General features: G+C 41.4%; 1 protein-coding gene across 1 annotated transcript; it reads left to right on the top strand.

The window, feature by feature from the left end:
• Nucleotides 1-4,837: 4,837 nt before the first annotated feature.
• NHERF1 (NHERF family PDZ scaffold protein 1) lies at nucleotides 4,838-9,310 on the top strand. Its single transcript, XM_075177891.1, has 7 exons — nucleotides 4,838-5,192; nucleotides 5,371-5,406; nucleotides 6,542-6,703; nucleotides 6,864-7,017; nucleotides 7,727-7,767; nucleotides 7,854-7,982; nucleotides 8,679-9,310. Exons 1-7 carry the CDS (start codon nucleotides 4,911-4,913, stop codon nucleotides 8,850-8,852), a joined length of 978 nt encoding a protein of 325 aa, XP_075033992.1. The 5' UTR covers nucleotides 4,838-4,910; the 3' UTR covers nucleotides 8,853-9,310.
• Nucleotides 9,311-22,332: the final 13,022 nt, after the last annotated feature.

Genomic DNA, 22,332 nt, shown 5'->3' with positions numbered 1-22,332 from the left:
GCAGGCCTTACATCACTGGGGGCGGGGCCAAAATGAGGCGATTCACGTACCCCCTCTGCCCATACACAACTCCATTCCGGCTCTGATGCGGAAGAAATGCCAGCTCTCCCGGGATTCCAGGAAACCTACCCGGAATTCGGGAGTCTCCCAGACATTCCAGGAGAGTTGGCATGTATGATATAAATAGATGATGATGATGATGATGATTGCTTATGTGCAAAACTTGCACCTGTTTGTTGAGTTGCACGCATTTTGCTCTTGCGGCCCCTTACCCTTGGAGAGATGGAGCAGGGTCGTTAACGTTCAGTAAGGGTGTGTATGTGCAAGTTAAGCACTGCTTTGCTATGCGTCCTAGTTTGAGTTACACAGATCTTAAACATTTAGCAATTACATAAACTGGGTGCAAGTTTTGAAGATTGTCACAGCTTTGTTCTAGATGCATCTGTACACTAGGTTTAAGGTTGCACTAACTTAAGATGAGTGCAACTCAAAATACAGACGTGGAAATGCAAACGGAGCATCTTTATGTTCAACTGTAAAACAGGACCGTGGTGTCATTTTATCTAATAGAAGCACCTACCTGGCTTCTTTAGTTTATATGGCTCCGCTCGGTAGCTGCATGTCTGAAAATTCACAGTTTATTTTCTGTTAGCTCTGTGAATCCTGCTGATGATTGGGTAGAACTGGTTGATGTAATTTGGCAGATGTTCCTCTGCCAAAGAGAAGCCATTCAGCTGTATTTGGTAAACTAACCAAACTAAGTAGGGCCTTTTATTGCATTTAGGGCATAAGACTTAGAGGAACTGAAATGGATATATTATGCTAGCAGTGAGCAAGAAGCAAAGCCACTGAGCCTTCCCCTGTGGCGCCCCCAGCTGGCTGCTCCCAAACTTATCAAAATGGGAGCAGCTGATTCTGGGTCACATAAGCTCCTCTGCCCAGTGCTGGGAGATCACGCAGCGTACCTGGTGGAGGAGAGAGTGCACTATGCTCTCCCGCCTTCCTCTATGCTGCCCCTTGGAAGACAATTTCCCTATCACTGCATTATGTGATCAATTGTGTTTATTCGTATTGCTGTATTCAAAAGACATAAAACTTTGAAATATACTTTTGGGTGTCTTGTCGCTAGTGTTGCAACCTTTTCTGCGAATACCGCATTACATTTATTTGTTTCCCAAAAAATATTTTTATTGTGGTTTTGAGCAGATATAATGACAAGTATATAAAGATAATTGACAAAGCATGCAATAATCTAATAGAACATATCATGTTGTATCTAGAGGCGATCTGTTTAATTACCCACTAGTCCAATTGAAATAAGATTCAAAGTTTTTGTCCCTAAACCAGAGTCTGAGAAGCCATTTGTATAATAAAATACAAATTAGTGTAACTTACAATAGTTTCAGTTTCCAGGATTTATAAGAACATGTCCTCTTGATTCATAACGAATTAGAACAAGAGAAAGGAAACAGAGACAAAAACAAAGCCTGCTCACCTAGGCTTCTGAGGAGCCAACTATCCATCCATGGAGTTGGGTGAATACTGCCATTCTTTTTTCTGTATTTGTGTATTCTTAACAATTAGCATATGTTCTCACATTATTATTCACCAGGCTTCTAAACTACTGACCTAAACCTTGCATTGATTTACTATTAATAATTTATGTACTAACTCAAACAGCATAGCCCAACAGTAGCTATTTTCTTTGGAAAGATGAAAGATCATAAAGCATTCAATCAACAGAGTATAAATTTACACACAGATACATATGAAATGTGACTATGAAAGATTGATGCTTTAGGGAGATATGACATTTTCATATGTTCAATATCAAACTCGTCGTTATATATATATATATATATATATAAGTATGAATTCTGAACAATATTTGCTTGATGTATATTAGTTTCCTGTATGGCTGTAATATAAAGACCAAAGATAGCCCTAGTCTTCTAGAGCATAGCATTTGCTCTGCCATAATAAGAAAATGATTGATAGCGTACAATTTATAAAAATATGTATATTAATTAATATCCAGTGCAATGGTTAAGCAGCTATACGCAGGAGGCTGCAATCTTCTACACCAAACAATTAAAGTAAAAAAGATACAGCGGTAACTAAACATATAAACCATTAATAAAATTTGATATTTTTCTACTCTATATCTTCCTTGTGCATTCTGTGGGATTTTGCCACATATTTGATTATTACGATGAAATCAATGTTTTTGGGATAATATTACGATTTTTATTATTGGTTATATATCTTTAGAAAATATTTTATATTGATCACATCACAATATTAGAGCATACTTGCCAACTTTTCCTCGTTGTCTTCAGGGAGATCCCGGGTGAGGTGCGGGGGCGGGGCTTGATGAATCACATTATTTTGGCCCTGCCCCTAAAGGATTGTCACAATTTTGCCCAATTACAGCAGGGGGCAGGGCTAAGATGACGCAATAGTTGCGTCATTAAGCCCCGCCCCCCACTACTTATCTATTGCGGGGGTGAGAACCTGGAGATTGCCCTGCTCTCCCGGAAGGTCTCCCAGAAATGCGGGAGTCACCCGGATATTCCGTTAAAGAAAAGCAGCTAATAAATCTATAGATACTGAAGTGTCTTTTACATTTCTGTCTCCATTACTGAAGTCATGTTGTCTTACCTGTCAGTCTTTGATTAAATCTTAGTCTCCATGAAAATGGCCACCTCCATAGGCATCAATACATTGACATAGGACACAATTTATGAACTGTGTCATCATGCCACAGCTGGCGAAGCCAACCACGTCTTGTACTGGCTCAGCATCAGGGAGAATGGCAGACTCTTCAAGGAGTCAGGGAGATCACCCCTATTTCAGGGAGTCTCCCTGACATTTAGGGAGAGTTGGCAAGTATGTATTAGAGCAGTGTTGGCTAACCTGTGACACTCCAAGTGTTGTGAAACTACAAGTCCCAGCATGCTTTGACAATATATAGCAGCTTATTGCTGGAAGGGTATGCTGGGACTTGTAGTTTCACAACACCTGGAGTGTCACAGTTTAGCCAACACTGTATTAGAGCGCTATATGGGATTTATCTGAGTTTCGATTACCTTAAAATTATATTTGTACTCGTGATTCGTGACAGACTTTACCAATTCTTATGCTATTATTCATAGTGTATGTGTGGTTCAATTAGTGCTGTATCTTTTTTTCTTTAATTGCTCTGCCATAAACCTTATCTGATCTGGGAACAAGCAATCAGCTGGGGAAAAGACATTAGTCTTCTCTGAGGATAAACAACCGGCTAGGCCTTTGGAAGATAAAATCTGCATCCAGGAACTATACAGTGAGTTCACAGGTTATAACAAATCATATCTGAGGGGGTAATCATTTATTAACTTGTGTTGTCTAAGATACTGGCAATTTTTATTCACAATTTTGTTTCATGAAAAACAGGCATGTAAGGACCAATTCACAGGACAATTGGGGAACTTGGGAGGATCATGTGTGATCTACACAATATTCTAATGCAGAATGTAACAGAAACAAACCACTGTAAAAATACTGCAGTCATCGAGTTCATCGATCCTGGTGCCTGCAGGCCTCTTCTGTTCACACAGGGAGCAGTGTAATCCGCAGGTCAATGCAAAGTGCTGGAAAGTCAGGCATGCAAAATTTTATGTCATTTTGCTCTAACAAGTTGTTTACACGTCTGCTCCTGTGAGCAGCCAAGACGTGCAGGCACCAGGATCAATGATCCCAACATTCACAGTGTTTTTATAGTGGTGTGTTCTAATTTAGAATGTTATGTGAACAAATTCTAGCACTTGTATGAACAAGCCCTTAGCAAGCCAGCTGATTAATCCTGCAATAGGACAGGAAAATGTAATATATTACAGTTAATAAAGTGAAACAAAGGAGCTGTAAATTTGATATCGGTTGGCAGACATGACTATATCTTTGTAGTGATGAGAGGGTCCATCTTTTTTTATGTTTTTACTGACCTTCTCCATATGCAGCAATAGTAATAGGGCAAGCCTTTGGGCTAAGATTAGGGGTAGTTGCCGATGTACGTAGTGGGGCTTAAAGGCGCCTCCTGTAGGTGATGGGCTGTCAGCTGGTCCCAGGGGAGGGCTGGCAAATTTTAGCCCAGTGGGCAAGATTCAACTCAACCTATTAGGAACATTTGAAAGGAAAAAAAATGCAGGTGGTCCAGTGACCCAGCCCAGGGTTGCTCACTATGGGACCAGCCTGGGGGGAGAGACAGATCCCTCCCAACCCAGGCAGCCCCTGTCTGGTCCTCTGGCCATTAGGCCTGCAGCAAGAAAGCCCAGGAGGAAGTGGCTCTGAAGTGGTGACCCGGGGGTGCCTGAAAATCACTTGGGGACTGCTCACTCTTGCTGTGAGAGAGTTTGGTACATTAATCCTATTTTATTTTATTTTTTGCACTAACAGGGAAAACTACAATAATTATACAACAGATGAGAAATCTCATAACAAATCAATAAATTACATTTTATGTTAATTGCAAACATACTTTGAGTTCAGTAGCTGACACGCCCCAGTAAAATGACATGCAGGTTACCATTACAATACGTGTATGTAAACAGAGAAGTAATAACAGCAATTTTATAAAACACTGTCAGGTCACAAGTTTGCAAGTGGCACTCGGGTGGTCACGTGCTCTACATGGGGGTCATGTGAGTCATTTTGCAGCGATTAAACTCAACGGAGTGGGTGCGGCTCGGGCTTTTGCCTCATTTGCATGATCCTGGCGGTCTCTCCCGCGTCTTATCCAATGGTAACACTTGATTACATCCCGCCCGCCCTGTGATTGGCGCGGAGGGATGTCATTCAGGGGGGGCAGCGGTCCCGCTGGGTGTTATAACAAGTGACATTCTGCAGAGTTGCGGGACACTTGTTGGCGGAATATGGCTCCGGAGCGGCTGTGCGTCCTGGAGAAGGGGCCCTCGGGCTACGGCTTCCACCTGCACAGCGAGAAGACCCGGCCGGGACAGTTCGTCAGGCTGGTGGAGCCGGGTTCCCCCGCGGAGAAGTCCGGGCTGCGGGCGGGTGATCGGCTAATCCGGGTGTGCGGGGAGGACGTGCGGGAGCTCGGGCACCAGCAGGTGGTCGGCAAGATCCGGGCGGCCGCCGAGCCGCTGACGCTGGAGGTAGAGGGACCCGAGATAGAAGCTGAGAAAACGACACAGGTATCCGGGTGCTGCTGCGGGTGTGTTATCCCCGGGTAACTCCATGCATGCTCTTCTGCAGCCCCTGGGGTTACTAATGGGGGTGTCTGTAGTTTGGGAGTGGTGCTTGGTGCTCCTGTATGTATAGGATATATATCCTGACGTGTTCTTTCCTGTAACCTTTGTTTTCTCTTACTAGGATATCAAACAGCCGACAGCATCTGTCACTGAGAGTGTAAGTATATATGTGCACAGAGTGTGTGTGTACAAATATATATATATATATATATATATATATATATATATATATATATATATATATATATATATATATATATATATATATATCTCATTTCTTGTGTGTGTTCCAAAATGTAGAAGTTAGGCGATGGGTGAAGAGTTCACGACCCACATCAGAGCGGTGTCATGTTTCTCCTTCACTGTCACTTTTTTATATTGACATTCTTGGGCAGGTCTCCTGAGGTTCTTTGCAAAGCTGGGAACATTGAAATGTAGCAAAGTGTCTGTTTCAAAGCCACATTTGCAGGTTGAAGATGCATTAAAATGTATATGGTGATATAATGCCCTTATTTTTTTGTGGGGGTGTATGAGCTGATTGTAGCCTAAAGGAATAGACATGGTAGGGATGGCTTCATTCTGATTGGTCTCCATATTCTAATAAAATACACACCATTCAGTTCATTGTGTGAATTTTATTTATTTTAAGTTTCCCAGCTTGTCACTGTTACAGTGGCTTCTTGGTTTCCTCTTTTATAACTGCCCAGTAATGTAGAACTGTTTAAGCCCCCACTCCCTTACTCTGTTAGTATGTTCTGCATACATTGCAGGGTGGCTTGCTGCTTGATACATGATAAGGATAGAGAAGTTTGCAGAGTTGATGTGAGCTCTGTGTTGCATACTTATTGCGTGGTATGATTTTTTTTTTTATGTGGTTAGTTCTCACTGGCCGTACCCTTTTTCTTTGTGTAGTACTGCCTGAGTTTAGGTGCCAGAACTGAAGGGCAAATATTTGTGTGGCATGCCTAGACATGCAGGGGGTGGCATATAGATACCAGTCACTATTTCCAATATCAGTGGCAGTGTTGCAGGTGACGTTAAAGGATCTGCAGTTCTAGTCTCTATCCTTCTCAAGTCATGGTATGGGTAACTTGCTCTGTTTATTTAGAAGACTTTAACATTTATTTTGTACAAGTTTTGCTTGTATAAAGGAATCCTCTGAATATATTTACACTTATTAGGGAATAATTGGAGAACATTTACCCTTATGCATAGGGTGCAAAATGTCTGTTAGTTGCCCACCTATGCATGCCAACATTTTTGCTAGTCTTGTATAATTTTTATTTCTCCAGAGTGAATTGCGTCCCAGGCTTTGCACCATAAAGAAGGGCCCCAGTGGCTATGGATTTAATCTGCACAGTGATAAGAATCACCCAGGACAGTATGTTCGTGCAGTTGATCCTGACTCCCCTGCTGAACATGCCGGACTTTTGCCAAAAGACCGTATTTTGGAGGTATGGGCGTCTACTATTGATACTTGACCATATTTCCTTAACCTCACCGGGAAGCAAAATAAACGAGTGATGCTTTCCCAGGACCTGATGGAAAAGCAGCGCATTTATGAACACTTGCCTAAATTTCTTTCAAAGCTAATCTGGCATTTGTTTGTTGCAGGTGAATGGTGAAAGCATGTTGGGCAAACAACATGCTGATGTGGTTGGTGCCATCAAGGCAGGGGGTGATGAAACGACTCTGCTTGTGGTGGATCCAGAGACGGATAGATACTTTGAGGAATGTCATGTGACCCCTTTGAGGGAACACCTGTCAGGTTGGTGACTTAGTACCGTCCCTTCCCCCCCTTGTACAATCTGCTTAACCAGCTTATAGGGATTGAATCTGTGCTGGGTGTTCTCATCGCTGCTTGTTGTGGGGGAGGTGTGTAATATTCCTGCAGTTTGCTCTGATTGTTGTAAACGTTAACTGTGACTCTTGAGCTTATGACACTGGCCGCAGTAAGGTTTGTCTTTATTGGCTCTCTACCCCCTGGGTTACTATGGGGACCTGCGGAATAATCCTCTTCAGTCTAATTATTTTTCATGCTGCAGATCCTCTGCCTTCATTTACTTTGTGTTTTGTATGCAGAATTCTGTTGCAGAAAGTACATTAGTTTCTTTGTGTTTAATCTCTTGAGGAAGTAATAAACATATGAAATGTGTACAAGTCTTGCAACCAAATATGAAAACATTCCCCGGACTTTTATTCTTTTCACATATTAAAGAACAAGCTACTGTCCGTGTACATGCGTTTTTTTGTTTTTTTTTTTGTTTAGATGAGCTTTGTAAATCATTGTTGTACATGGGGGTACTACTCTTATTCTGTCCTTTATGGCTACAGACACAAACTTTCATTGCTAGAAAAACAAGCCAACTGGCACTACCTCTGTGTGGTTATAGACCTAACAATCTGGTGTGGGCAAACTTGCAGAACATCTTTTATTAATCTGAGTTGTAATGTTTGTTTTATCTTTTATTTACAAGGTCCTTTGCCAGAAAAAGTTGCCAATGGAGGCATTGAAAAGGTAATGTATCTTATACTTTTTTTTTTTTTTTTTGTTTCTGTTTTCAAGGTGTGTTCTTGGTAAATTGTAATGTTCTTCTGTCACAGGAGGCCAAGCTAGCTGTAATTGAGAACGCAGAGAATGAGACTCCTCAGGATTCACCAATTTCCTCTCCGGAGCCTCAGTCACTGGAATTTGCACCCAGGCAGGAGACCCAGAAGGCAAACCTTGTGGAGGTAACTTCAAAATCTGTTCTAAACCCACTCTCACATGTTATGGCTTTGAATGGGTTGTCATGACTGTCATTACAATACAGTCACAGAGCAGTTAAAATGTAAAGAGGTGGTAGAATGTAACTAGTGTTGACACTAATCCAGTGGAAATGCCTCTTGATTGGATTTCCTGCTGCAAAGCAGCCGTTTCAGAGTTTGTCACACCCCAGTGCTGCACGAATTGATGAGCTGCATTCCTCTATAAACTGTTCTTTCAGCTATTGCACAAGCAAGCTGCTGCAATTTTTGGCAGATTAAAAAAAATAAAATCGATGCCTGTATCTGTCTGCTTTCCATTTACATAAGGCAGGCATGTGAATGGTGTCTTACATCTTGATTCGTAGAGATATGAAGTTTATGAGCAATGTGGCTTATCTTAAAGGAGGTTCTGGGTTTGTTTTTGTTCATTTTCACTTTGCTTTTAGACATGATGAGCTGCAAGACTTGACTTCTGATTATCTGGTGGCTGCATGCTTGTAAATACTAATGGCAGCTCTACTTACTGTGTTATTGGTTGTATGGAAGGTATTGATGTATAATGCAGCAGCCCAAACTGTCCCAGTGAAAACTGCCACCATCCGCACTGCAAAGTAGGAGGTTAAAAAAAACCTTGTTAGTTGTGTCTAAATTTTTTTTTTTTTTTTTTTTTTTTTTTTTAAGGACACTCTGGACCCTCACCTAGCACCTGCCTCTGACCCTTTGCCTCCTGTGGAATCTCTGGATCTTAATATGTCGCTGGCAGTAGCCAAGGAGCGAGCCCACCAGAAACGAGTACAGAAAAAGGCACCTACCATGGACTGGAGTAAAAGAAAAGAGGTTTTCAGCAGCCTGTGAAGGACCAGCTTGGGGCCCATCGCTGTACCCAGAAATGTTCCTGTGATCTTAATCAACAGCATTCCCAACAATCCCATATACTGCATTCCTGTTGTCACAAGAGATTGTACTTCCTAAACCTGTTCATTGGAGTTCAGACAACTCAGGAGGATATTTATACGTAACCTGTGAACCCGTCCACTTGTCTCTGGAGTAAAAGATAAAGTCTTCGTGCCCAAGTGGGGCCAAACTCCATGCTAACCTACAGAGAAGTAGGTGTCCGGATCTGGAGCAAGATGCTTTTCTGTGTATAAATGCAAACTTTTTTTTTTTTTTTTTCTTCCTGTTATAAGTTCAAGTTCAGAGACTTCAAAGGTCCTGCTAAATTTCCAATTGTTCAACTTTGTCTCACATTTTGATAATGTTTGTGTAACTAGATATTTTGCTATTTAGCTGAATACAGATTTCTCTACTTTTAACACTCTTGCTGATTTTGCTTTCTGTGGGGAACCATTTATTGACATTGAGAGATGTATATCGCTAGTTTTCCACTAAACCCTTTCCAGTCCCATGATCCCATGCACACACTCTAAATTAATTCACACTTCCTTTTTGGGGTATGAGGTGATAATATAGGCCTGGACATGCCCTCCTGCAATGTTTGCAAAATACAATGCTTGTGGCACATCTGTTGCACACAGCATTGAATACAGTTTTATCCAGAGAGGAAAATATATACTAGTCTAAGTGACCATTTATAGAAATGGTTGAAAAGCTTGTAAGCTAGAAATGAGTAAGAAGTAAGGTTTGCATGTACATGCCAATAAATTTGTCACTTTAGGATGGAAAAATCTTCTGAGTGTAATTGGTTTACTGAATGATCAGTGAACGGATCCAGTTATCTGATGCGTAGAACAGAACACATGGTGGGTGGATGGGCCTTGTTCTGGGGTGTTGCTGCCCCAGGAGTAGCCCATTTACCAGAGCTTCTCCGCTTGGACTGATGCACACAGCATGTGGGATACACTGGTAGTTTTAAATTTTTCTATTTAAATGTCCTAACTCCACCCCTGTCTTTGGTATGCAATTCTCTTTAGTCTCCACATATAATAAAAAAAATATTTTGGGCTTTTTTACAAAATCTAAAATTCTCTTTGGTACTCTATGAAATAAAGTTATTCCTGGGTCTTGGCAAAAATGCAATAATTGAGCTGGTAATATAGACTGTAACAAATGCCCCAACTAATGCTAATTGTTTTACTGCTAAGTGGGGCAGTTCTGTTTTATAGCATAAAGTGATTTTATAACACAATATAAATAAACCTTGGGTGGTAAGGTAGACCTCAGGTTTGTACCATGTAAGATATTGGGGAAGGTTAGCTGCCCTCTTGTGTACTCAGGGCACCATTTACTTGAATATCATATGGTCTAGGATTACCACTGTTTCAAGACAAGATTGACACTGTGTCAACTAATAGAGCTTTATCTAACAATGGTCACTGATTTGTTTTAATGCTCAAATTTTACATTTTTATTGATTTAATGTATGTTGATCAATATGGCTCCATGGTGTGTCCTTGGCAGTTGCCAAATCTAAAAGCTTATCTGCCCCACTACTTGTTAGATACAGAAGCACCTGATATACTGCCACCTATATTTTTAGAAGACCAACATAGTCTTGTGAAAAAGCTTTGCCGCCTCCTGTCTGCTTATGCCTGGTTTGTGACTGGCTGTGTAGCCCTCCTGCACGCTTACCTGTTATGATTGGTGGAGCTAATCCTTCTCAACTTTGTCAGCAGTGGAAGTGTGCTTATTTCTTATACGAGAAACCTGTTTGTCTCCAAGCAGCGGAATCCATTTAGTATTTAAAAATATGAAGTAATAGTATGCACATGTTTTAGTTTATATTTATAGCTTGGAAGCTTAAACGTCTTGCTAACCATGAGAACGTCATACGACTGATACCTATTCTCTTTATTGAACCTAGTTTTGCTGTCAGTGAGGCTGTAATGTTCATTTTTCAATTTTGAAAAAATATCCCAGGGGGCAAATAGGATAGATAGGTGCAGTATAGAAAAAGGTGAGGGCAGTGTTTCCCAAATCCAGTCCTCAGGGATGCCTAAACAGTGCATGTCTTCCATATCTCCTTGTTGGATCACACCGCTGGCACAAATTTATTCACTTGTGCCCTTCAATGATGCTGCTAATTTTCTTAGTCAAATGGCTCGTTCATATGCATGCTTTACAGTATGCTATTCTGCGGTGCTTCTATTGAGGTGCAAGACAAGTAATCTGAAAATTCTGCTGGCCCAGGTTTATCGGTGTCTGATTCCAGCCACCATTCACGCCAGCGAATCTGTATATACCATGGTGTGCAGCAAAACGATGGAAAATAATATGAGCAGAGGTTTTTAGGCTGTTGGTCTCCCCTGAGGTTTACATAGTTAGTGTATTGTATACACATGCCTCTAATGCCTGAAGCTTTTCTTGTATCTTGTTTCAAATGAACTGTTAGTAAATGTTCCAAAAGCTTTGTGTCTGAGTCTTAAGGGTGTGTGGAAGACCTTTTACCCCCGTGTTGTACTCTGTTCTGTTCACCTTCTCAGTCAGGGGGAAGTAGGGCAGAGGCATCAACAAACCAGATGCCTGCTTTGCCATTGAAGAGCAGCGTAAATTATACTGAATTCTACTTAGTTTTAGGTTTGGGTTTTCCCATAATTATTGACTTCAGTGGCAGAGTTGGAACTTTGGTAGGAAAGCACTTTACAAAAGTTGCAGATAGACCAATATCTATAAATTGCAAATGAAGACGTTTACTGATAAAAATGCCAACAGCATTCAGAGTATAGTTTCAAGAATCACTTTTACAAAAGGGAACTTTATGTTAAACTGCATTGGGGGCAGTATGCACCAAAATAGTTAAAGCTTAAAAGAGAAAAAATTAGATATGATATCCTGGACATTATGTGTGCAACCTTTTTATATATCATATAAATATGCCTTGGGGCAATGGGTATTCATAATGTGTGTTTGCATAGTAATGCCCCTGAGCTGCCTTTCCAAGCAAAGAGAGGCTGCAAGTGCAAGATATGTGCATCTCTAATTATGGCCGTAAGTTGTGGTACAGCTACGGTGGCATAATGGCATCACAATACAAATAACAGTAAATATAATAATGGCTCTCAGTGCTTAGGGCACAATATATTATTATATAGCAGTAACATAATTTTCTATGCATGTCTGTGGGACACTTTGTGCTGAATTGAATTCCCCCATAGAGTGTAAATACAGAGAACGTATGATATGGAACATACAGCCAGGGAATGGGTTAAGCCATGCACTGTACACTGTTGGATGCAGGAACACAATAGGGACAGGTGTCTGGGGAAACAAGCGAAATCTTAGTAATGGTGTTTATTATCTTAAATATACAGCTCTTATAAAATCTAAGTGCATATGCACCACACTAGATGGTAGTTATGTTAGACTTTGTTTTATACTTTTTTTTTGATGGGGTTGGGGGAGAAAGACCCCTTTAAACAATTCATCTGTGCGTGTGGGTCAGCCTGGACGCTTTACATTTAATGCAGGGGCGCTGTTCACCCTAGTGCCCACATGCTCCCAGGGTAGTTAACTCCTCCTCAACACTGGCACAATCTAACACGATCGGACCCTTCTGCAATGTTCCTTCATGGTTCATAGGAACCCAGCTGGGATGTGTCTGGTGCTGCTGCTCTTTGGTCCTTGGACTCTGGGAAAGCAGGAGCCAGTCGCATATATTATTTCATTTTTATAGGAATATATACAAAATAATGTAACAACCAGAAATGTGTAGTTCATTTTGTTTAGGGAGAACATCGTAGTTGTGGACCAGAAAATCACCATTGTACCACAACTGATACTTTATTCTCCACATAAGAAATATTTCCATCAGTTAAAAGAACAGGCCAATAACCATTCAATACTTTTTAGTCTGCCCCTCCATTGAATGTTGACATGAATCTGACGATCTCTAATAGAAATATTAATGAGTTTTTAGCGCTTTTTAAAATCATTTTTATTTAATTGGAATAGTCCACTGGGGCTGATGTAGAGCGGATTGTACGCGTGTTTGCTTAGCTTCTCTTGCATGAAATCGCTCTGCATGCCCAGAAAGCGGACACGCACACATATACTCCTATAAAGACTTGCAGTATTCTGGCACTTATACAGACCCGCGCCTGGAGAGGTGGAACGGGGGAAAGATGGTGCATTCTAATGTTGGCCAAACCTGCATCAGCCAAAAATTGCCATATCAAGGAGACATCAATAGTTGTCTGGTTATGTGAACTAGTTGTGTATAGTATCTATTGCACAATGTCTCTTTACAATAAATACAATTGTCCAAAATTCCATCTGTATCCACAATAGAACCCAATCTGAGCTGCTGTCACCTCTTGTTCCCATAGGCCCAAAAATACCTTTGCATACGATTGGGATAATAGTGGCACCCATTGCTGTGCCCTTTGTCTGAATATGATATAATATGAACCTTTAAATGTAAAAAAATTAGGACTTAAAGCCCAAAGTGGCAAAAGGTCAATCATGTAAGAAATAAGATGAGGTTCTCATACCCTGGTCACGCCGGATACAAGTATACAGTAACTTTATAGACAGTAATTAATGTATCCCATCCAAGATTTAGGTTGGCCAGCTTTTGTAGGACCTCACCTAAAGTTTCCATACAGATAATGGTGAACTGACAAACTGGCTCAGACCTACGGGGGTGATCCGGGAGAAGGAGGCCTCTGATTTTATCTAGTGAAATCACAGGGGATTCAGCCAATGGAAGCACTGTGATTCTGGGAAATGAAGCTGCACTGTTTCTCAATGAAACAAGATTTTCGTTGGAACAAAAGAATAATGAGGTTTCCGCATTGAAACCACTGCTTACTGTGTCATTTCAGAAGTGAAACTAGAGCGGTCATTGAATCAGCTTAAGTTCTGTTTGCACAGTGCTGTGCTGCCTTAGCGATTGGACAGCAGTGAAATACATGATACAAGTCTCTTTATGGTAATGACTGATTGTTTAAAAAGATTCTGTGTATGCAATTTTATGCAGTATTTTTAGTTTTGTAAATTTGACTGTTCCGCAGATGATGATGACTTCAGTTGCCCTCACTGTACTGCATTTGCATCCTAACATTCTAACTCCAAGTCAGGTCCATTGTTTGTCCTAAAGAGGTATATTGCAGAGTGCATGGAAAGGTCTGTGTGCTCTTTCAGCAGTGTGTTTATGCCCAGTTTGTAGCTCCCTAATGCATATTGGCCCTGATTCAAAGATGTGTCTGCACACTTGTGTTCCAACGTCTGTAGTTTGAGTTGTAAACTTAAGAAACACGCAACTTAAGCTTATACCTGTGTTCGGAGCAACGGTGGAACAATTATCATCATTATCTCAAAAACTTAGACACAGTTTATATCTCACATTTAAAGATGCATGTAGCTCAAAATAGTAAATCTGCTCTTTCAGGACCAGAACTGGGATGAACAGGAGGACAAGTGATCAGTTTATAACAAGCATCTGACCTCTCACTATTCCTCTGACTTATTATTGTCTTAAAAAGGAGAACCAAGTTGTTATGCTTCCCCCTAGTTTCTCATTTATACAAGAGGCACATACAAAGCAATGGTGCAGTAATAAATTACTTTAATGTAATTTCTGCAGCATAAACAGCATGGTGCATGCCATGAATCTTTAGTGAGTCTATCAAAATCGTCTCATGAGACACCGAGGTATAACCATGTATTTTTGTGTCCTGGGCAAGGTGGAGTGTTAGTGAAGTAGCCATCCTACTGTGGGGACGTGCTTAACCCTTTACATGCACCAGACTGTTCTCTAACCATGTGCTGCTCTCTCTTACCTAAACTTCCAGCTTTGACTACCTGGTGCTGCTGCTGGTGTGTTAAGCTCACTTGCTGCTTGGTTGGATCCTGGTGGGACTCTGTTTGGAAACGTGATAGCAAAGCAAGTAGTGAATACTCTAGGCCTTCCTCCTCTACCCAGCCCTTCCCTAGAGTAAATTAATATTAATCACTTTTACTAAATAGGCACATTCTTCTACTTTCCTGTAGGTCCTATGTGGAGCAAAGGGCTTCCGAGAAGCACTTCCATCAGGAGTGATTGTCATCAAGCCTCTTTACTTCCTTGCCTGTCTTCCCTGCTGCCAGGGCTTCCAACTTAATGGTCTTCCTCTAGATCTTCTGTGGATGACCAAGTTCCCAAGCTCCCTGAGAGTTCCAATCCAAGACTGCCTTCTCCACAGCTCCATCCGGCTTCCTTAGCGAGAGTTCTATTCTTCCCCACTTCCTTTGCTTCACCTGGACGTCAATCGGTTGCTGCTCTGTCATATTTCGCAAGTGATGGTTTGATATTTTCTTTGTGCCACTGGACATTGATAATCTGATGGGAGGCACCTATTAACGAATAATTGCATTCACATTCCATAAATAGGCCTTCTATCCCATTTCGATTCCACATTCAAATAGAAAAACCCAAACCTCTCCGGTAATAAATTATTAGTTCCATCGCTGCACCTTAAATTAATGGGCACCACCATGACCTCACATTACATAGCCCCCACCACCACAATCATCTCACAATTAAATTAATAGCCCCAACCAATAAATGAATGCCCCCATCAATAAATTAATAATCCATATTCCCATTAAATAGCCCCACAAATAAATTACTAGCCCCTACCCCCATTAAATTCTTATCCCCATAGCATTGTCCTGCACATCCACCTTTTTATGTGTTATCCTGAGCTATTTTATTAAATGTACAGAAATTCTGTTTTATATGCTTTGTTAGTTTATCCACTGACACAGCGATATATATATATTTCAAATCTCTGCAATGGAACAACTGCTATTATGTCGGCCCTTCAATTAATGATTGTTTGTATCCTATAGTTAACCATTTACCCAACGTGTTACTGTGTTTTTAACCTGGATAACTAATATGTAAATTAATTGATTAGATTAGCAGGTGCTTGTTAGCATAACATGTAAGTTGTTTTTTTTTGTGTGTGTATTTGTTTTAATTTTTGTTTGTGCTATAAAAATCTTCTAATAAAAAACCACATGATTCAAAAAAATAAATAGCCCCATAGACTCACAAGCGGAGGTGGAGACACTCAAAGGTTGAGGGGGAGACAGAGGAGAGATAGAGAGGAGGGAGGGAGAGACTGAGACTCATAGGCTGAAGGAGAGACACAGGCTGAGAGGGAGACTGGAGGGAGGATAAGACAGAGACTCACAGGCTGAGGGGGAGACTGGAGGGAGGATAAGACAGATACTCACAGGCTGAGGGGGAGACTGGAGGGAGGATAAGACAGACTCACAGGCTGAGGGGGAGACTGGAGGGAGGATAAGACAGATACTCACAGGCTGAGGGGGAGACTGGAGGGAGGATAAGACAGAGACTCACAGGCTGAGGGGGAGACTGGAGGGAGGATAAGACAGATACTCACAGGCCAAGGAGGAGACTCACAGGCTGCGGGTATTAGACCATTACTTGCCTAAATAACTGGAGTACACACGGCTCCCTCTGCTGAGCGCTTAGCATCAACCTGCAGCTTGGTGAGCTGGAGAAGAGGGCAACCGACCAGCACAAGACCGGTGGTCAGACAGTCTGGTCTCAAGGAGGAGTGTCCTGTGCTACCCTTAGTCCACCTTCAGTCATGGTATGGGAAGGCTGAGCAACTCTGCAGCGCGGGACCCCCATCACCACTCCTCTAGTGCTCTACTGGCCCTGGCTCTGTGGTAGCCCCAGATGTATACCTAAAGCTGTGCTTGGTGTAACAGCAGGCAGCCGGGGCGCTCCCTCAGCCTTGCGCAGTGGTCGCACACACACATTGCCCTCCTCATCTTTCTCCCGTTACCATTCTTATCTCTCTCTTCCAGTGGTCCCCTCATCTCTCACCTTGCCATGTCATCTCTCTCTCACATTGACCCCTCATAGCTATCCTTACTACCCCCCTCCTCTCCACTTACCTCTTGACAACCCTATCATCTGCCACTCCACTGCATGCTCTGCTCCTATGCTGCTCAGAGAGGAGGTGAGAATATAGGAAAAAACTTCACCTATGAGCATATCTGATTGATACCCATGGCCCCGGTATGCCGGGCCATGACTCTAATTTTAGTGTCGCTGTCATAAGCAGCTTTCTGCTTCTTTTCAAGCTGACAAATCTAAACAAACAATCACTCTGGCGCAAAAACAATATGTATCAATGGATAAACAGTAAGCTTAGCAGAGCAGTGGTGCAGTGGTGCCCAACAGGCAGCCCGTGGGCCACCGGCAGCCCGTGGGCCACCGGCAGCCTGCCAAGCCTTCACCTGCAGCTGCTCCTGATCCCTTTCTTACAGCAGAGACTACCTGATTGCACCTTGGCTTTGTCTTTGTGCTTGTGTAATGTAAATATTGGGAGATAGGTGTATATGTAACGCACCAAGATTACTTTCAGTTTGTGTAAGCATCTCCTGAGCAAGGAGAGTGGGTGAGTACCCTGTTGTGCGCTGGCGGACAATTCAGACGCACAGTGCAAAACCAAAGCAATTAAATCTCCAATGCTTTTTATTTTCCTATGCTTTTCATTCAGTAATTGGAAGACTGAATGTCCCCTCACAGTGTGGATCACATATTTTCACTGAATGATGATGGAGAACTGGAAATGAGAAAGTAGTAAATCTTATTCAGATAAAAGGATGCCCTCTAAAATAATTGCTCTTAAACAGCTGAAAAATGTATTTAGTGTCTGCAACTTTCAGGTGGTTGGGAAAGACATTTCTCTTCTGTAAATAAAATACAAAAATTCCCTGAAACTGATAAACAGGCTAAACTCATTCCCGGAGAGTTGGCAAGTATGTACTAAATCAGGCCTGTCCAACTTGCGGCCCTCCAGGTGTTGTGAAACTATAAGCCCCAGCATGCTTTGCCAGTAGACAACCTGTTGATAGCTGGAAGGGCATGCTGGGACTTGTAGTTTCACAACATCTGGAGGGCCGCAGGTTGGACAGGCCTGTACTAAAGTATAACGTCCTACAGAGAAATTAAGACAACTTTGGCGTTTGGGCCTATTTGGCTTCTAAAGTTATACAAGTTCGAAAACCCCAAAGAAATATGCTTATTTTGCCAGCAGTACATTTATCATCGATGACATTTTTGTGAGATTATCTCATGCAAATTATCAGGAAATACATTTCCTCAGAGAGCTATCTGTTACCACAGATACTGTAACGGTTTAGTTTTTATTTGCATTTATCGCTACTCGTGATAAACCTTGAAAGTGAATCCCATATCATACAATGTATTTCACAACACAAGATATAACATGTTTGTGCATTTGTTTAGTTCAGTCACATTCCAGAGTCCGGGCAGAATGAGGCAGAATTGATAACTTATGATTGAGTGTTGTGTATTGTTGAACCAGAAGTCTTTGCAGATTTGAGAGTTTAAGCGCGGTAAACACTCATTCACCAGGTTGCTCACAGTCACAACTGATCGGCTGTCGCTGACAATTGACAGACACGGTAGTGACAATGAGTCTAACCGGTGGTACCACTTTCCAATTCTGGTCAAAAACTCAAAATTCCTTATCTTTATAAGCAGGTAAAACATTGGGGTAAATTGATAAGTGCAACTAACTTCCTTGTGTTATTTCCTTTATTATTTCAGTCTGCAATTTGTTTAGTAACTGGTGTGCGTCATGCAGGTACCAGGTGCAGTACTTCCTTCATTACTACCTACCCATTCACATACTATGGGTTATTTTTTTACAAGAATAGATTCTTACTTTCCCTTGTGTTAAGCAGTATTGAAATATTCACAGAAACATACACTTTATTCCCTCCTGTTGAGGAACTAGCACAGAAAAATTTAAATTTATACCATACTTAACTGTGATTTGTGCCACATGGCAAGGAGCGGAACTGGCGTTTCAGACAGAGAGAAGGAAAGCAGAGGAACCACCGCTGCAAGCTGCCTCCGTGGAAGACATACCCAGCCCTGCACCAGTATATGTCCTGAGAGGACAAACGCAATGGAAGCCAGGGGCTGGCTGGGCCGGTCCCATACTGGGCTACCTTGGTCTAGGCCACTGGGCCACCTGCATTTTTTTCCTTTAAAATGTTCCTAATAGACTGCTGAGTCAAGTCTTGCCCCCTTTCCCCCAGGCTAAAATTTGCCAGCCACCTCTTGACGGTGGCTGGCTGCTTTAGTGCAGACTCTGGGAATGGGGTAAAGCATGGTTTTAATTTCATGTGGTGGTGGTGGGGATGCACTTGGCAAATAGGTTGGCTCAAATGAGTGGGCACATTGGGTGGCGGGTAAGGCTACCTAGCACCATTTATGATGACCACTGCTGATGTGAAAGGATTCATTGATTGCATGTGTAGGACCATAACGAGTGCCATCATAATGTGAATGTGATGGCAATGAGTCATGGCATACAATGCTGGTGGTACATAGTGTATGGCATTAGTGTTAGGGACACACAATGAGCGGTAATATTTAGGGGGCACACAATGTGTGGTAGTTATATTGTCAGGCACATAGTGATTGGCGGCATGTGAGAGGGGAAAATATTGGCTAAACAAAATTCATTCTGGCTCTTAGAATTACATTAATAGCAACTAAGTTTGACTACATTTTGTCCATCTCTAAGTATATAACTTTACATGTGGATAGGAACTTTACCAGCAAATGCTTTTGCAGAAGTGTCCTATCTCACCGGATCCCCTGTGCCTTGGTTTGGCCATGCAGGCAGCAGCACACACTGGCCCATACTTTTCCTCATTTACTTATTTTTTTTATCCGTTCTCCTAACCCATTTTCACCAATCTTTTTGTGCAACATTTTCCCATTACTTCTAGTCTTCTACTTTAGTAATCAGAGTTATTACTTCTTTAGTCTAAAATCCTTGCCTTAGATCCCCACATCTGATCCTGTGCTGACAATCTAAAGGTGACTTTATATTATCTCGGTGCTTAGTTTGATTTGCTAGAAGGTTTTCGCTATAGAGATAAAACATTGACATTGATCAGTGGGGTATATAACACCCTTGAAATGTATAAAATGCATTACTTAGGAAAAAAGATAAAAACGTTTTAGATTTGATTTACTTTTTTTATTATGTACTTTCATTTATTTTAATGATAATTGGACCTGGATGCCGACAACTGTCTGATCGACAAGGTAAGATACTGCATGTAAAACACTTAGGGCTAGATTTACTAAGCTGCGGGTTTGAAAAAGTGGGGATGTTGCCTATAGCAACGAATCAGATTCTAGCTGTCATTTTGTAGAGTGCACTAAGTAAATGAAAGCTAGAATCTGATTGGTTGCCATAGGCAACATCCCCACTTTTTCAAACCCGCAGCTTAGTAAATCTAGCCCTTAGATGTTATTAATATTAGAAAACAATTAAAATAAATATTAAGAACTGTTTGGGGAATACGGCTGAGCCTGAGGCCACATTCACAGTACAGCAGTGTAATAGAAGGTGGTAAGACAGGCCATGTAGAAAAGAAAAAGCTGCACACTGGACCACTGCTAGCCCCCATCGCCGTTCTCAAACGGAATCTTTGTAATAGAAGATGAGACACAATTGTGTTGTACAGTCGGATTCAAACACAGTCACTCTGTGCTATTTCTCTTGCATCCTAGCTGTTGTACATGACAACAACATGTGAAACTAAAAACGTCAACTTTTAAAGTGTAACATACAATATACTTTTTCCGCTGCATTTTAGGTATATGCTTTTATTTCCAAGCTCGTCTATGATGGAAGAAATTGTTTTAAGGTGTATTTCAATAAACAATATTTTCCTTTTCTTGTTTGCAGTTTATATTGATTTTTTTTTTGCTTTATTTTGTGATGATATTTTACATTCTAGTAAAAAAAACAAACAATAATTTTCTATTGCTGGGGCGCTTAGTCAAGTTTCTTGCCAATATTGGGGAGAATACATTTCCTCTCTTTTGACAAAATTAATCTAACATGCGCTGCTATAGGAGATACGAAGGCACACTTTGGCAGGTTCATTTGCTGCTCTCTAAATGTTCCCTGGGGTGCACATCATTTGGAGGGAAATTAGACTCAGCACGATGGCTCAGTGGTTAGCACTTCTGCCTCACAGCGTCATGAGTTCGATTCCCGACCGTGACCTTATCTGTGTGGAGTTTGTATGTTCTCCCCGTGTTTGCGTGACTTTCCTCCGGGTTCTCCGGTTTCCTCCCACACTCCAAAAACATACCAGTAGGTTAATTGGCTGCTAACAAAATTAACCCTAGTCTTTGTGTATACATTAGGTAATTTAGACTGCAAGCTCCAATGGGATAGGGACTGACGTGAGTGACCGAAATTCTCTGTACAGCGCTGCGGAATTGGTGGCGCTATATAAATAATTGGTGATGATGACTGTAAGCACTCCCCGTACAATGCTGCAGAATATGTTGGTGCTATATAAACAAAGACAATGGGCTAGATTTACTAAACTGCGGGTTTGGACAAGTGGAGATGTTGCCTATAGCAACCAATCAGATTATAGCTTTCATTTATCTAGTGCATTCTACAAAATGACAGCTAGAATCTGATTGGTTGCTATAGACAACATCTCTACTTTTTCAAACCCGCAGTTTAGTAAAGATACCCCCTATAGCTTCTTAGACATGCAAAGTTAGTAAACTAGGTTTACTGATGTGCAGTTTGATAAATGTTTTGATATGATATGGTCAATTTTGATAGCAGCCAATTAACCTACCAGTATGTTTTTGGAATGTGGGAGGAAACCGGAGCACCCGGAGGAAACCCACGCAAACACAGGGAGAACATACAAACTCCACACAGATAAGGCCATGGTCGGGAATTGAACTCATGACCCCAGTGCTGTGAGGCAGAAGTGCTAACCACTAAGCCACCGTGCTGCCCATGATATCGGAGATTAATGAGATGTAGAATTACTTGGAAAAATGTAGTGTATAGCAATTAAGCTTGAGCTATTATTTCTCTGTCATAAACCAATTGATCACTATAATGTCATTTTTCAGTCATCTGAATTGATTTGGTCAAAGTGCAGGTACACCAGAATTATGCCATGTTACTGTCTGACAGACACAATGTACAATCAGTCTACTTTTCTTTACATAAGTTAATAGAGACAACAACTTTTGTTTAGGAGCACAGATACATTTTATAGTTTTCACTAAGGGCACACAAAATCAATTGTTGTAGAATTTGGTGAATATCAAATTATTTTGCAAAATATTGGGAGAAAAAATATATAGTTTGCTGCAATTTTAGCTTGCAATAAAATCACATAGCTATCAGGATTTGGATTCAGTTGGACATATACCAGTGATTCAAAAACAGACATAGATCCTCTGCACTCATCATGTACAGACTGGGGTGCAAAAGGGAGTTGCCCACATTGTATAGACAGAAAAATAGGGATACTC

This window comes from Mixophyes fleayi, chromosome 6 (assembly GCF_038048845.1).
Source record: "Mixophyes fleayi isolate aMixFle1 chromosome 6, aMixFle1.hap1, whole genome shotgun sequence".
Taxonomy (NCBI): domain Eukaryota; kingdom Metazoa; phylum Chordata; class Amphibia; order Anura; family Limnodynastidae; genus Mixophyes; species Mixophyes fleayi.
Note: the sequence above shows the minus strand (reverse complement) of the source record. Positions and strands in the feature narration are given on the sequence as shown.

Excerpts from the sequence above, each read along its gene's own strand:
- NHERF1 (XM_075177891.1), top strand. The coding sequence starts at position 4,911 with ATGGCTCCGGAGCGGCTGTGCGTCCTGGAGAAGGGGCCCTCGGGCTAC. Across the intron at positions 5,407-6,541 it reads CAGCATCTGTCACTGAGAGT|AGTGAATTGCGTCCCAGGCT; the intron begins GTAAGTATATAT and ends TTATTTCTCCAG. Across the intron at positions 6,704-6,863 it reads CAAAAGACCGTATTTTGGAG|GTGAATGGTGAAAGCATGTT; the intron begins GTATGGGCGTCT and ends TGTTTGTTGCAG.